At 37.5% G+C, this 15,141-nt stretch overlaps 4 protein-coding genes across 6 annotated transcripts; 1 reads left to right on the forward strand and 3 right to left on the reverse strand.

Annotated features, from left to right (window-relative positions):
- Positions 1-1,095: 1,095 nt before the first annotated feature.
- On the forward strand, positions 1,096-2,919 carry LOC111803574 (membrane protein PM19L). Of its 2 annotated transcripts, none has more exons than XM_087127761.1 (4): positions 1,096-1,229; positions 2,109-2,328; positions 2,497-2,542; positions 2,672-2,919. In XM_087127761.1, the coding sequence occupies exons 1-4, from the start codon at positions 1,160-1,162 to the stop codon at positions 2,753-2,755; spliced, it is 420 nt and encodes a 139-aa protein (XP_086983887.1). In that variant the 5' UTR covers positions 1,096-1,159; the 3' UTR covers positions 2,756-2,919. The 2 variants fall into 2 exon arrangements, with proteins under 2 accessions (XP_086983887.1, XP_023543821.2); XM_023688053.2 differs by lacking the exon at positions 1,096-1,229 and adding an exon at positions 1,873-2,006.
- Positions 2,920-2,955: 36 nt separating this feature from the next.
- Positions 2,956-5,166, reverse strand: LOC111803573 (uncharacterized). Its single transcript, XM_023688052.2, has 6 exons — positions 4,819-5,166; positions 4,107-4,360; positions 3,800-4,013; positions 3,658-3,713; positions 3,435-3,553; positions 2,956-3,298 (listed from the first exon to the last, which is right to left on the reverse strand). The coding sequence occupies exons 1-5, from the start codon at positions 4,904-4,906 to the stop codon at positions 3,464-3,466; spliced, it is 702 nt and encodes a 233-aa protein (XP_023543820.1). The 5' UTR covers positions 4,907-5,166; the 3' UTR covers positions 2,956-3,298; positions 3,435-3,463.
- A 987-nt stretch (positions 5,167-6,153) lies between these two features.
- Positions 6,154-11,889, reverse strand: LOC111803811 (ABC transporter B family member 9). 2 transcript variants are annotated; one of them, XM_023688386.2, is made up of 10 exons: positions 11,602-11,889; positions 11,218-11,272; positions 10,820-10,995; positions 10,524-10,745; positions 9,727-9,965; positions 8,845-9,644; positions 8,185-8,773; positions 7,615-8,110; positions 7,270-7,533; positions 6,154-7,033 (listed from the first exon to the last, which is right to left on the reverse strand). In XM_023688386.2, exons 1-10 carry the CDS (start codon positions 11,833-11,835, stop codon positions 6,389-6,391), a joined length of 3,720 nt encoding a protein of 1,239 aa, XP_023544154.2. In that variant the 5' UTR covers positions 11,836-11,889; the 3' UTR covers positions 6,154-6,388. The 2 variants fall into 2 exon arrangements, with proteins under 2 accessions (XP_023544154.2, XP_023544155.2); XM_023688387.2 differs by lacking the exon at positions 11,218-11,272 and having other exon boundaries at positions 11,602-11,742.
- A 1,250-nt stretch (positions 11,890-13,139) lies between these two features.
- On the reverse strand, positions 13,140-15,046 carry LOC111803814 (oxoglutarate-dependent flavonoid 7-O-demethylase 1). Its single transcript, XM_023688390.2, has 4 exons — positions 14,545-15,046; positions 14,226-14,473; positions 13,807-14,131; positions 13,140-13,715 (listed from the first exon to the last, which is right to left on the reverse strand). Exons 1-4 carry the CDS (start codon positions 14,797-14,799, stop codon positions 13,464-13,466), a joined length of 1,080 nt encoding a protein of 359 aa, XP_023544158.1. The 5' UTR covers positions 14,800-15,046; the 3' UTR covers positions 13,140-13,463.
- Positions 15,047-15,141: the final 95 nt, after the last annotated feature.

The following is a 15,141-nucleotide window of genomic DNA, read 5'->3' on the forward strand; positions in this document are numbered from 1 at the left end:
TTTAGAACTCTCAAGCTCATCCAAACACTGTGATAGCACATTCCCCCTGTTCTTCGTGTCTGAAACAAGGCTGATATTATGGGAGCTTACTATTTGCATATTTATGTCTTTCAGTCGAGCAAAGATATGGGGAAAATGGGTTTTCCTGAGCAAATACTCCTTCTCGAACCCCTCCAACTCTTTCAGCCACTCCATTTCAGAACTCACTCTCTTCATCCGTACACTCAGAGTCTTGACCAGCCGACTTCCTCTCTCAAGAATCTCCGCCCACATCTGCATTTGGTGTTCTTCATCCTTCTCTTCTTCTTTCAACCTTTGCAGTAAGTAGTCAACGAAGCTGTGATATTTCATTACGATTTCCTCTGTTAACAGTAGAGGATCTTTGTCCAAATCTTCGTCCTCTTCCTCCGATTCTTCTTCTTCTGTGATTCTTGTTCGTTTCTTTGCCCTCTTCGATTCTATGCCTACCTCCTTATCGCTACTCCGAGCTTTCTCGATGTGGTTTTCGGAATTTGATGCAACAGTTTGTATTTGATGATCCTGAAAATCTGAATCCCTCGCCGCTTCGTTCAACATTAGGTTAATACCTTCTACTTCTTCCTTCTTGATTTCTGCCATTTTCGAGCACTTATCTTCCTCTTCGATCTCTGTAGCCGTCATCTTGCGAATCCCCCAGCCCTGAATTCGTTGGTGATCTGTTTGAAAATTGATTCGGAAACGTATTTGCTGCGTCCGTTCAGTTCCCTGGATGCCTCTGGACCATTTTATCTGTTTGAAAATTTTATAGCCTACAAAACAGAAAAGGGTTTTGAAAAGCCATATCTAAGATTCAAATCATCGTTTATTTTCTAAATCTTTTTTTAAAAACTGTATATAGTATTCGGTTTTTTGAAAAGAATTTTTTTTTTCTTGCAAAAGAAATTATGCGTCCCGGCACATTCCATTTGAATTTAAAGATTTTTTTCTCTCTCTCTTCTAAAGCCAAAATTGATGGATGAACATGATATGGGTCTTAGATGAACTATGAACAATAGCATCTTCGACTCTGCCATTACTGCAAAATCTATGAACCCATTGAATCCCAGGCAGCTATAACTCCGGCAGCCCATCAATACTCGTCGTCCAAGACACGACAATCCTTTCAGACATTTCGTCGAACATGTTACAAACCATTCTTAAATCCCTGCATTTTTTTAGCATGGCATTCCAAGAAATCACATCCTTCCCAGGTATTTCGTAGAACAGTTTCTTTTCTTTTCTTTTATTAATTTACTAGTTCAACTTGGTACTATGCTTTCTAGTGCTTCAATTTGATCCATATAGTTACAAATTTTGTACATATTTTGATTTTTTTCACTCACTTTTTCAATCAAATCAAATTTTTGACATGACACTTTATTCACTAAATTTCTTAAAAGATAACAATGAGTTGTATTAACGAATTTCGTTGTGCTGGTTGAAATGGATCGAATCGATCACTTTCTTAAAGTTCAAAGACCATGATGGATGTTCTGAAAATTAATTGGAAACTGAGGATGGATTTTAGAAGTTGGAAACCTACAAGGCAATAGATTGGGTGGATTAATATATTGGGATTAAGGAAGTTGGCAAAGAATATAACTCCCTCCATGGAAAAGCAAAAAATGGTGAGACCTTTATGTGTAAAAAATTGCATCAAATTTCGTGTGTGAAAGAAGAGGCAAGCAACAATGATTCACTTCCCCTTTACATCCAATTCTGATCCCTTTTGGCAAGAAAAGAACCTGACATCCTCCCTTAAAATGCTTTCAACAAAACCCCAACTCTCCATAGGATGAACTCTCAAGTTTAAAGCCATAAACAAAACTCTTTCATCTCAAAACCCTTCTTTCTTCTATACAACCCATTTGAAGATATGAAGGCCATTGCTTCGTCGATTTTGTTCTTCAATTTCTGCGCTAGCATCGTCATTTTCGGGATCGGTGGCTGGGTGATGAATCACTCAATTGATAATGGATTTGTTATTGGTTTGAATCAACTCTGTTTCCTCATCTTTCTGCTGTTCTTCTTTCAACTATGGTGTTGATGTTTCTTTTAGTGGTAATTTTGTGCAAGTGTTTCATTTTCAGGTGCTGAGTTTGAAGTTCCTGTATATTTTTCTCCAATTTTCTTCCAAATTGGGAACACTGCAACTGGGTTCTTCGTTGTTTTTGCTTTGATTGCTGCTGTTGCTACTGTTGCATCTGTCATCTCTGGAGGCTTCTACTTCCATTTTTCCGACGCTAACAACTTGCCCCCCGCTGCTTCATCAGCTCTCATTGCCTGCTTCCTAACTTTTCTCGCTATGGGGTATGCAAGTTCAAATCTTATTTTGTGAGACCTCACATCGGTTAGAGAGGGGAACGAAACACTCCTTATAAGCATGTGGAAACCTCTCCCTAGTAGACACGTTTTAAAACTTTAAGGGAAATCACATGAAATGAAAGATTATAACTAGAATGAATATCATTGATGCAGGTTTGCTTGGAAAGAGATCTCCCAAACTGTCACCAGTGGTCATCTGGTGAGGAACCCAAAAGTTCCCTCTTTAATTTTCCCTTTTAGAGACTTTGTTTCAGTTCTCCAAAAGTGATCACAAAGTTTGTAGAAACTACGGAGCTAAGGTTGAGTTCCTTTATGTTTTCTTATGCAGATGGCATTGGAGGCTATCGTGATTATCCTTTCAGTTACGCAGTTTATTTACACTGCAATCATTGTGTGGACCTCAACCAGCTAGTCGACTCGAAATAACGTTCACCGAACGCTTAGTTAGTGGGGTTTGATTTCAAATTTTCTTTCCTTTCCATTCTTTATTTTTCTCTACTTCAGTTCTATATGTAAATGGGGAGAAACTCACAGTTGGTGTGCAAAAAAAGAATAAAATTTCAATGACTTTGATGACTTTGATTTGCTTCATAGCAGTTTTAACAGTATGCATAAGTTTAAAAGAGAGAATTCATTCAGCTAAGCAATAGCAGATGTCAAATGAATAAGAAAGTCAGGTGATAACAGATTATCAACACAATCGAAACATTTACGATAATTTAACTGCGAAATGTCGAACCAATGCAAAATCGAGAACATTATGCTCCAAGAAAAGAAAACTCACTGTAAGACAAAGACATGTAGTAAGGGAATATCTTCATGCTGCTAGCTTCTAAATCCAAGAAGATGATCTACCTTAAGCTGGGTTCATCAAGTTCGATGTCGTCTATGTTATCATGCTTTCATAACGACCCTTGCCGATTAACCTTCACCCGTCCTGTGAAGACTTTCATCCCTGCCTCGACATAAAACAAATTATCTGAGTGTCAATGAAAACTTTCTTCATCTTTCATAACAATTAAATTTTCAACCACAGACAGCTTCCTGATATGAGCAGCATTTAATATTGGGCAAGGTAATCGTTGACTAACCCTACATATAGAAACTGTACGCGAAGCTATCAGTTCGAGCTCGTAAATACATCACATAAACCACAGCAACTCAACCACGAGGTTCTTCGTGGCACGGGAGGTCTCGACACAATCAACGGCTGCACAAAATTGGAAAACAAAAACTCATTTCTCAAGGAACAATTAACAAATGATCTGCTCTGCTGTGTTGAGCAATGACAAGAAATTGAAAAAAAAAAAAAACCTGATCCTCAGATTCTGGGTTGAAATTCTCTGCATTTTCAGACCCTTTGATATGCGCTGCAAAATTATTAGTTTCAGTCTAAGTTTTCCAGATGCAAATTCAAAGGCATCAGAAGAAGAAGAGCCCTTATGAACACATTCACCTGATAAGTGTAAATTTGTATCTTCATTTGGTTTTGATGAGAGATCCCTTGGAGCTGTCAGTGACAACTTCTCTGAAGTAATCATATCAGGTATGGCGGTATTTTCAACAGAAGCACTTTCAACGACGCCGATAGTTTCCTCCGATGCCGAGACCTCTGGCGTAACCGAGTTAACAATAGAAGCAGCCATCGGCGCAATCTTCTCATCAAGTACCTATCCATCCACCATGTAAGTTCTTAGAGCTGCAAACTAATGTTGCTGATAAGAGTAGGTTGCAGTTTCAAATTTCGAAAGCGGAGTACATACCTCTGGCTCCTTTGTTGTATCTACAGACTCATCATCTGAACTGCTACTGCTATGATTCTGAAGAGTGCCATTTTTTGTCTCAGAAGCAAGTCCTAGTTTCTGATTAGTCCCAGAATTGGAGGAGCTGCTCTCTTCTACTTCCTTGTTCCCCTTACCAAATGGATTGCTGTGGCTTGGCTGATTCTCAGAAGCTGGGGATTCAACCTCACCACTGTCACTTCCCTTATCATTTCGGTTCTTAACATCCTCATTTCCTGAAATGAACAGAATTATAAGCAGAAGAAATCCAACACAGAATTATGTAAATCCCCAGATGAAACAATTTGCGGTAATCTAACTCAAGTGAAATCATTCTCTCCAAAACAATCAAAGAACTGAAGCTTAAAGTACCCCAAAACTCTGCTTACTTTGGAATGAAGCGTCCGAAGGGGGAAAATTGAAATTAAACAACAGGGGATTAAAATAAAGCTGAAGTTTGAATCAGTCAACAAATCTAATTGGGTATAAACAATAATAAAAGAGAGAGTAATTACAAGGGTTCAAATCAAAAACCAAATCCAATCTAGTTTAATCAGATCCCAAAAGCAAGGAGGAGGCATCAGTAGCAAAACCCACTTCAGAAATTACATATGAATACAGTGAGAGGACGAGGGATGAATCGGATGAACACGAAAGGGCCCTTAAATCGGAAAAGGGGGTATGAGGAGTGTACCTTGGGAGGCGTTGGAAGAAGGGTTGATGTGAGCTTCCAATTCCTTCTTTTTCTTGGCAGCTTTTCGCTTCTTAGCACCTGACGGCATGATGAACACAAAAGCAATGGAAGGGAAGGGAGTTTCTGGAGAAACACAAACTTGGAGTCTCCGCAGCCTCAGAATAGATTGAAAGGGAGCAAAAATTGTGAGGTGGGTTTATATATATATATATGGAAAAAGGATATGGCAGAGGAAGGGACAGGTGGGGATGACGATCTGGAGGTTCACTCACTCCGCAAATTGCTTAAGCGCCAATTGGGATTCCCAATCCCCCAACGCTATGTGCCCTTCTCACTTCCCCCAATGTTAAAAATCACAGAAAGATTCCATTTTTTTATCCATCTCCTCTGCTTTGTTTGTTTGTAGGTGAGATTTGAAATGATAATAAAATAAAAACATTTCTCACCATTTTTTTTTTGGGGAGAAACACTTGTTGTTGTTGTTCTTATTATTATTCCTAAAGAATAAACATCACAAAAGACATTTACACTAAAAAAAATCACACAGTCTATGTGAGAGGAAATTTAAGAAATAAAGAAACTTTATATTCTGAAAAGAAAAAAAAGGAAAGAAATTTAATGAAATTTGGTCCCCAAATTTATTGTCAGAAAAATCCAAAGAAAAGAGTGAACGGATGCGAGTGATTGGGAATGTGCCATGTTCCACTCTCACTGTTTTTCTCATTATAATATATATATATATATATATATATATATATATATATATATATATATATATATATATATAAACAAAATCCAATTAAATGTTTTCATTTTTTTTATACTGGATTTTGACGTCACCTTTAAATTTTTCTCTTATGTTAGATCTTCTTTTTTATAAATAATTTTCCTAAATTAAATAATATTCAATTTTACAAATAAATTCAATTTTGTATCAAATATATTCGACAATGGTATATAATAATGTCTTTTAAATTTTTTATTTCATATTTAATAAATTAACGAGCTTCAAAGATATTTAATAAATTTATGAACTTTTAATTTTATATCTATTAGACGCCAAAATGAAAATTTATTATTAATGACTTATTAACAAAATTTTAAAAATATATTTAAATTAATTTTAAATTTTTAAATAAAAATAAAATGATAAATATATCATTATAAAAAAGCCCTTTTGTTCTATACAATACAACATTGAATAATCATACTCTAATAATTAAAAAATAATAATTATAATGCTTCAAATATGAACTTTTTGAGTCTTCTAAGAATGAAGTACATAAGTACCGAAAATAGAAAATAAACAAATAAATAAAGGAAGGAAAGATGGGAGAAACCAAATTATAATTTTCTCATTAGATTTTTATATAGTAATTTTATTAATGATATCTTTAATTTTTTTTTTAAATATTTAATAAGTCTATAAATTTTAAAAAATTTATTTTATATTTACTAAATCTATATATATATATATATATATATATATATATATATATATATATATAGATAGATATATTTATATTTATATATAAAAACACAGAATATTTTGTTGAGTTTGTTCCTAAAATTAAGAACTTGAATGGAGTGCCACCAAGGATGCATAAGCGCCATCACTGATCTTCATCAGCTCCTCATGGCGGCCCTTCTCTGCAATTGCACCATTTTTGACAACAGCAATAATGTCAGCGCCTCTAATGGTGGCAAGGCGGTGGGCGACGACGACGGTGGTTCTGTTAACCATCACTCTATCTAATGCTTCTTGAACCACGCGCTCTGACTCGGCATCCAGCGCGCTCGTTGCCTCGTCCAGTAAAAGAATTTTTGGGTTCTTCAGAATGGCTCTCGCAATGGCTATCCTCTGTTTTTGGCCGCCTGATAACTGGACTCCTCTTTCTCCTACTGAGGTTTCGTAGCCTCCCGGCAGTGACGAAATGAAATTGTGGGCATTGGCTGCTTTTGCTGCTCCTATTATCTCTTCCTCGGTTGCTGCGTTTTCTGGGTTTCCATAAGCTATGTTGGAGCGAATTGTTTCATTGAACAATATTGGCTCTTGACTCACCAACCCCATTTGCTGCCTCACCCACCTCAGTTTGAACTTGTGAATTTCCACTCCGTCAAGAAGAGCACGCCCCGAATCTGGGTCGTAAAATCTTTCTATTAGACTGATTATCGTCGATTTCCCGCTGCCACTCTCACCAACCAATGCAACACTCTGCAGAGGAGAACACACATTCAATCTGAGCAATAGATGAACTAAAAGGGAAACTTTTTGAAATGGGTTTATTATTAGAGCTTTATACGGTTTGGAGGTTTGGAGGAGGCTCTATAGTATACTTTGTTCGAAAGTAGGATTGTTGAGAATTGTTGGGAGGGAGTTTCACCTTGTCGAGCTTATGCTCAAAGTAGATAAAATCATACTATTGTGGAGAATTATTGTTGTTGTTTTACCTTTCCGGATGGGATGCGTAAGCATAGATCGCGGAAAATTTGAATATCTGGCCTTGTTGGATACTTGAAGCTAACATGATCAAACTCGATAATGCCAGTTACAGAGGTAAGTGTCACACCTTCGCTGCTGCTTGAATCAATGTTAGGCTTGCTGTCGAGTATTTTAAATATAGAGGCAGCGGAGTCCTTGGCTTTGGTGCTATCAGGAGCCAAGGCAGTGGTTTGGGAAACACCCACGGCAGTAATAGTAAGAGCAAAAAAGACCTGTGGCAGAAAATGAAGAACAATCATATACTAGATATCGTAAACATGGAGGTGGAAGAACAGAAAAGGTTATATTTGAACCTTGAAGACTTCAGGGAATGTTGCCTTGCCATGTTTCACAAGAATGGATCCAATGTAGAAGCAAAAGGCATTTGTGCAGAAGAGAGCAAAGAAAGAAAAGCCAAAGCCGGCGCCACTGAGGAGTCCTAGGCGGACTCCATTCTTGACAGGGTCCTCACATTTCTTTTCATATAAATCCATCACCTTCTTCTCAGAGCAAAATGATGCAATGGTTCTGATGCTGCTGACCGCATCACTGGCGACTTGACTGGCTTCTTCATACATGACCTTGGCATCTGCACTGAACCCTTTCGTGAACTTGGCCTGGAGGTAGCCTTGTGTAAGCAGCAAAGGAGACACTGCTAGAATTACAATTGCCAGTATCCAGTTAGCTGAGAATCCTATGATTAGCCCAACTGTGATGGTCGCAATATTCTGGACTACTAAGGCCAAGGCATCCCCTACAAGCCTTCTAACTGTGGCAGCATCAGTAGACAACCTTGCACCAATTGCGCCACTGAAATACGGGAAGGAGTTCTACCTTAAAAACATGATGTTAATGAAACAAAAAATTCAAATTCTTAAACTCACCTTGTGTTTGCAGGATCATCAAAGTAACTAATCTGTTGGTGGACAATCTTTTCGAATGTCGAAGACCGAATCCGTTCGATTAACTTTCCGCCTGCAATTCCAAAAAGGCAATTCTGCAAAGATGAAGCAAAGAATGTGAGACATCCTAGACAGAGATACAGAAATGCCCAAAACTTGGATTCTTTCTGAAGCTGGTTTGCCGGTTTATAGAACATTCCAATGGCACTTGAGAGTAAGAGGCCAAAGATAGGAAAAGCCATGCCATTCAAGACAGCTGCAATACATCCAAGCAGCAAGACAGGAAGTTCAGGCTTATTCAAGGTTGCTAATCGTTTCAATGAAACACTTTTAGGCTTTTCCATATCAATGTCTTTTCTTTCTGGTCTGTCTTCATTGATTTCTTCATCGTGGATATGAACTGAACCTGGAATGGCAAAGTTGATTGTGAATGAATGACGACTACCTGATGAACCCCTACTTATGGATCTCATCATTGGCTTGGTTTCTGTTCCTGTTCCTGTTCCTTCTTGCAAACGGAGTAGCTGGGAATAAGCTCCATCAGGATTTTTGATCAGCTCATCATGTGTTCCTAAATTTCAAATTTTGGTTAGCTCAAACTAAGGAAATGGGAATCTGAAATTACTTGAATCTATAGCAAACCTTGTTCTAGGAGTTTCCCTCGATGCACCACTGCTATAGTGTCAGCATTCCTTATAGTTGTCAAGCGATGTGCAACAACCACAGTTGTCCGGTTAGCCATCACTCTTACAAGTGCATCTTGAACAATCCGCTCTGATTCTGAATCTAAAGCACTGGTAGCTTCATCCAGGAGTAGAATCCTCGGATTTTTCAGGATGGCTCTTGAAATGGCTATTCTTTGCTTCTGTCCACCTGATAGCTGGGTACCATGCTCGCCTACCATTGTATCAAGCCCTTTAGGCAGCTTGTCAATGAACTTTGCAGCATTAGCAAGCTCAGTAGCCGCTCTGACCTCTTCTTCTGTGGCATTTTCTTTACCGTACAGTATGTTCTCTTTTATAGTAGCTGTAAAGAGAATAGGTTCTTGGCTAACAAGACCAATTTTTTCTCTAATCCATTTGAGCTTAAACTTCTTCAAATTCACTCCATCTATGAGTACTTCACCAGAATCAGGATCATAGAACCTTTCTAGCAAACTGATAACTGTTGACTTCCCGCTTCCGCTCTGTCCAACAAGTGCAGCCGTGGTTCCACTGGGAACAGACAACGAGAATCCTGAAAAGATCTGCACATCTGGGCGTGCAGGATATCTGAAGTAGACATCTTTAAGTTCAATGTCACCTTGTATGTCTTCCGGTGCTACACCACTGGCATCGTAGGAGTCGATCATCGGTTTTCGCTCGATCGTCTCGAACATTTTGTAAGCTGCAGCCTGTCCTAAAGCAAATGCATTCAGCACAGGTGATGTCTGGCCCAATGACCTTATACCATGAAAAAAGTTGGTGAATTTCATAGACCAAAGCATAGGGATCATGTGACATGAAAATGAAGATTTGAACTTACATTCCACCAGCCAAAATTGCAAATATAACATTGATAACTTGTCCACCATTGTACCCCTTCTGAATGATAAGCTTGGATCCATACCATATAGCAACCCCATAAGTGCCAAAGATGATAAGCAAGATTATGCCGTGTCCTAAACCTGAGGCAAGTCCTTGTCGAACAGTTGACTTGTACGCTATTTTCAGCTTCTCGTTGTATTTCTCGATAGCTTGTTTCTCCCCAGTGAAGGACGCTACCTTGAATAATCAAAGAAAGAACAAACACAGGTCAGAATTGTAACCGTCCAAGCTCACCTCTATCAGATATTATCCGTTTGGACCCGTTACGTATCGTCGTCAGCTTCACAGTTTTAAAATGCGTCTAATAGGAAGAGGTTTTCATACCCTTCTAATGAATGTTTGGTTCTCCTTTCCAACTGACGTGGGATCTCACAATCCACCCCCTTGGGGGCCAGCGTCCTCGCTGGCACATCGCTCAGTGTTTGGCTCTTATATAACGTTTGTAACAGCCCAAGCCTATTGCTAGCACCTTTTCGGGCTTTCCCTTTTGGGCTTCCTCTCAAAATTTTAAAATACTTCTACTACGAAGAGAGTCTAGCCCTACTATGATTAGTGTCTTGCACTGTCCGGTGACTAGCTCTATTGTGTGCTTTGGCCGGTTACGTAGCATCGTCAGCCTCACAGTTTTAAAACGCATCTATTATGGAGAGGTTTCCACACTCTTCTCAGGAATGTTTTGTTATTCTCTCCAAACGACGTGAGATCCGAAAATAATGGTCTTAACCCAATCCTTACTGTTCTAATGGCTCCAATGGTTTGTTCTACAACGTTCCCAGCTTCAGCATAAGCATTCTGTGCACGGCTTGACATTCTAGACATGATGAGTGAAGCGGCACCAGCAGCAGCTACAATGGCAGGAATGCAGAAGAGCAGAACCACAGCAAGATGCCATCCCCTCACAAAGGCAATCACAAAACCACCGAAGAAAGTTGATATTAACTGTATGAACTTCCCCACCTACATCATCAAACAAACAAATTTGAAACAAGATGCAATAAAAGAGTAAGAATGAGAAAAGAAACAACAAATACCTTCTCTCCCATGGCGTCTTGAATAAGAACAGTGTCTCCAGACATTCGACCAACAATTTCTCCAGTTGATGTTTCAGTGTCGAAGTATGTAATGTCCTGTCTTAGTATTGTTTTCAAATACAATGCTCGAATTCGTGCTGCCTGTCTTTCTCCTGTTACCATCCAACATGCAACCTCTGCAATCGATTATTATGTTTATATGTCAATCAACACATCATTTACTAACCGCTTAACCACCCTATTTAAACGCTCAATTTTTCCTTTTAAGCTTCCTCTCAAAGTTTTAAAACGCGTCCACTAAAAATGTTTTATACTCCGGGGTGTGATATCACAATATTATATATAATAATAATAATAATAATAATAATAATAATGAGAAAATATTTGTTGACACTTACGTAGGAATGAAGCAATTCCAGTGCCAATGCCCACATACACGTAGTCTATGGAAATCTGGAAGCCAAACAAACAAGTTTTTTTTAAGTATATATTATTTATTTATTTATTATTATTATATTTTTTTTATCTACTCCTCTAATTAAAATAAAATAATAATAAAAATAAGCAATTTTTTTTTTTTCTTTTTGATTTTCAAAGAAAATTCATAATTTCCATTATTTTTATAAGAATAAATCATCTGTTCATAAATAATGCAAAGAAAAAAATAATAGTTAGAAATTAATATTTTTTGAAAATATAAACTAATTTCATTTATATTTAGAACAAAAGTATTTAAAAAAAAAAAAGAAAAAGAAAAAGAAAAAAGAAAGTGGAAGACGAACCTGGGAAACTCGAGCGACGACGTCAGACTGATCAGCGGAGCCGAAGGAGTTGATCATCTTGTTGAAAATGAGCGTCACGAGCGGCTGAGAGAGGCCATTAGCGACGGCGCTGACGGTGCCGACGGTCATCAACACAGTGTCGAAGCGATCGGCGAATGAGAAGAGTTTATAGAAAGGGACGCTGTGATAGTGTCGTCCATTCGGCGGCGAGGCGGAGGAGGCGGCGGCGTCCATGGCGGTTGAGGTGAGTGCAGAAGGAGTGGTGGTTGAGGAGGGACTGAAATTGGGGCAATTTGCAAGTCCTTTAATAGAAGAAGGAATGCTTGGGGAAATTATAGTTTCATGAACCAAGTTATGATTCCACGTCCGCCTCCTTCTAGAATCATTATATTTAGCAAATTCACAAACATTTTGTTTATTTCCTTTTACATATACATACATATATATATATATATATATATATATATATATATATATATATATATATATATATATATATATATATATATATATTTATTTATTTATTTATTCTATATATTCATAATTTATTGATTTTTTTTTTTTTTTTTGAAAAAAAAATGAAGATGTAAGAATAAAGAATTTGCTTTTTTTCATTTATCCTTTTAAATTTCTAAATTATTAATTATATTTGTCTATATTTTGCTAAAAGGAGATTTTCCTAACAAACCATGATTTAAATAGATTTTAAATTTATTTTTAAAAAAATTATTTCAATTATCTTACATTTATTTTTGAAAAAAGGATTAAATAGCAACTTTCTTGTTTCGTTATATTTCAAACTGATTTTATTAATTACAAATTTATTTTTTCTTAATATATATTTGATTTCACCCTAATCTATCTATTTTTCTTCCAAATATATTTTTAAAAAAGTTATTAAAAAAAATATTTTTGGTCATTTAAAATTATTAAAAAAAATTATAATAAATATCCCCAAATTATAAATTCAATTAGCAAAGCCACGTTAGTCTATACGCAAATATTTTGTCATATGAAAATATGTTAGTATCAAAACACTAGCTCCAGTGTCTCGATGCCACTTAAAAAAGGCCAGACATTTTAGATTTTTTAAGTACACACGCTATTCTTGTTCTTATCGTGCTTTCGAATTTGGGGACGCTATTCATAGGAGAAAAGTTCAAACACGACTTCTACTCAGAGAGTTTATGGAATGTTCTTGAGAACCAAGAAAAAGATTTGAGGCTCGAGATCGTGACATATCATAAAGGGAATGAGGATTGAAACGCGTTAGAGTCTTCTTACATCACCTTTTACTTGGTACATGGGATTTGAAGTTCATGGTTTTGATGGTGTATTGAATAATTGAAAGAACGAACAAGAATTAGTTCCACATTGTGAAGTGGGTTTTGATGAGGATAGTAGAACACCCACTTACCCACTTCATCTTTATTCAAAATCTGAACTGAGTTTCGATCAAAACAGGTAAAATACCAACCTTAGACACTTTGATTCTTCTCCAAATTTGTAATGGGGTTTGCTTTTAATCAAAACGGAAGAATCCCACTTCAACTTTCTTCAAATCTTGAATTGATTTTGATAAAAACAGGAAAAAGTGAAGACCCCACTCACCCCCTTGCATTTACTTCAAAATCTGAACTGGGTATTCATCGGATCGCCACCACTTCCCCGCTCAGATTTGTTCAGAACATTTCTAAAACAAAACAAGAGCTTGTAGCAATATATTCCAAGTTTCAAAACCAAAGAATCTGTGACAAACAGCTATGTAATAAAGAAGGCCACAGCATAGTTCTTTGATTGTATAGCAGAGCTATTATATGTAGTTTCAGAAATCAACAACAAATCAGCCGTTTTGATCATATCTATTCCTTTTGGATTCTCATAACATCAAGATATGACTTCCCATTCAGTTCCCTGGTGAAGAATCCTTTGAGGAAATCTGTGACTCCAATTGTTTTAAACAAGGCAGGTCTTTCTGGAGTGACCAAGCTTGGGGCAGGACCTATCTCCCCATCCAATCTTGGGCTGTAAAACATGGCCACTGAGAGCCTCTCCTTCGCCGAGTTCACTGTTGCACGATGCTCGATGCTACGATACGTTCCATTCGTGATAATCTGAAGGTTCGTTCATATTCAACATCGAAACGAATCAGGTTTTTTACAGGGTTGATTCAAAATATATAGAGACGAAAATGACAACTTTTACCTCCATAACGTCTCCAATATTGACAACAAAGGCGTTTGGGAGAGGCTTAACAGGAACCCACCTCCCATCCTTTCTTATCTGGAGGCCTTCCATTTCATTGACTTGAAGAAGAATGGTAATGGCAGATGCATCAGAATGGTTATTGAGTCCAATGACAAGTTCTGGTTGAGGACATGGAGGATAGTAGTTCATTCTTGTTGACATCATTCCTTCTTCAAACACCTCTCTCATCTCGCAAATCTCCATTTTCAGTGCCTTCGCCATTAATTCAAGAAGTTTCATGGCTAGATTTTTCATCTCCAATGCATAAGCATCCAAATCATCTCTAAAAGAACAGAAAAAAAAGGAATCCCATCATACATGACAAATCAAGCTTGTCTTGCATATCTTAATGTGTGGAAAAATACAGGGAATACTACCTGAATGGAAGAGGGAGGTTGGGGAACAAGTGAGGTTTCCTTAAGTAAGTGGGGAGCATAAAAAGTCCAAAGAGATCTCCCCAATTAAGCTTCTGCTCCTCAGAGACAACAAAGCTCTGTCCAAATCCTTCAACATCTCCTGGTTTTTGCCACAGCTTGCTCTTCTCTTCCATTGGAAGATTAAAGAGTGCTTCAATGCCTGATTTCATACTCTCCACCAATACATCACTCACTCCATGATTTATCAGCTGAGAGAAAGAAAATGAATCAACAGAATGATATTAAGGAAAGCTTTCAAGACAGATCAAACAGCAAGTACCTGGAAGAAACCCCAATCTTTGCAAGCATGATGGAACTTATCAAGTTCAGGATCCTCACAATTGCTGGAGGACAGCAACTTGTGCAAGTCAATAACAGGGACTTGAGCTGAAGTGTCAGTGAACACAAAAGGAGGATCTTGGTCGGGGCGAATATATCGATGGGGAACTGTCGACGGTGAGCTTTTGACCAACTCTTGAACGCAAGGCACTGGAAGAGAGTCTCTCAGCTGCAGCTTCATTACTTGTGGCTCCATCTCCCAACAAAGCTCCCAGTAGCTCCCTCTAAACACACATATATCTACAACTCTGTAACAAAGCTGAGTTCCCAATGAAACTATTAAGACAAAGCTAGTGTTCAGCTGCCTTTCAATTTGTCAGATAGCTTCTGTCGATCAACAAGCTCCAAATCCAAATAAAATAAACATTGCAACTTCAAGCCGGATTATTTTACAACTCCAATGAGAAATTTGTTTCTTTATGGGATCCACGAAGCACACAATGGTTGAATTTCAAGTTTCCCAAATATTGAAACTAACCTAGAATATGTAAGTATAGTTTTTTGGAGATGGATAAGCTCAAATTCTGAATAAAATAAT

Source organism: Cucurbita pepo, chromosome 10 (assembly GCF_057944985.1).
Source record: "Cucurbita pepo subsp. pepo isolate OVF chromosome 10, ASM5794498v1, whole genome shotgun sequence".
Lineage (NCBI taxonomy): Eukaryota > Viridiplantae > Streptophyta > Magnoliopsida > Cucurbitales > Cucurbitaceae > Cucurbita > Cucurbita pepo.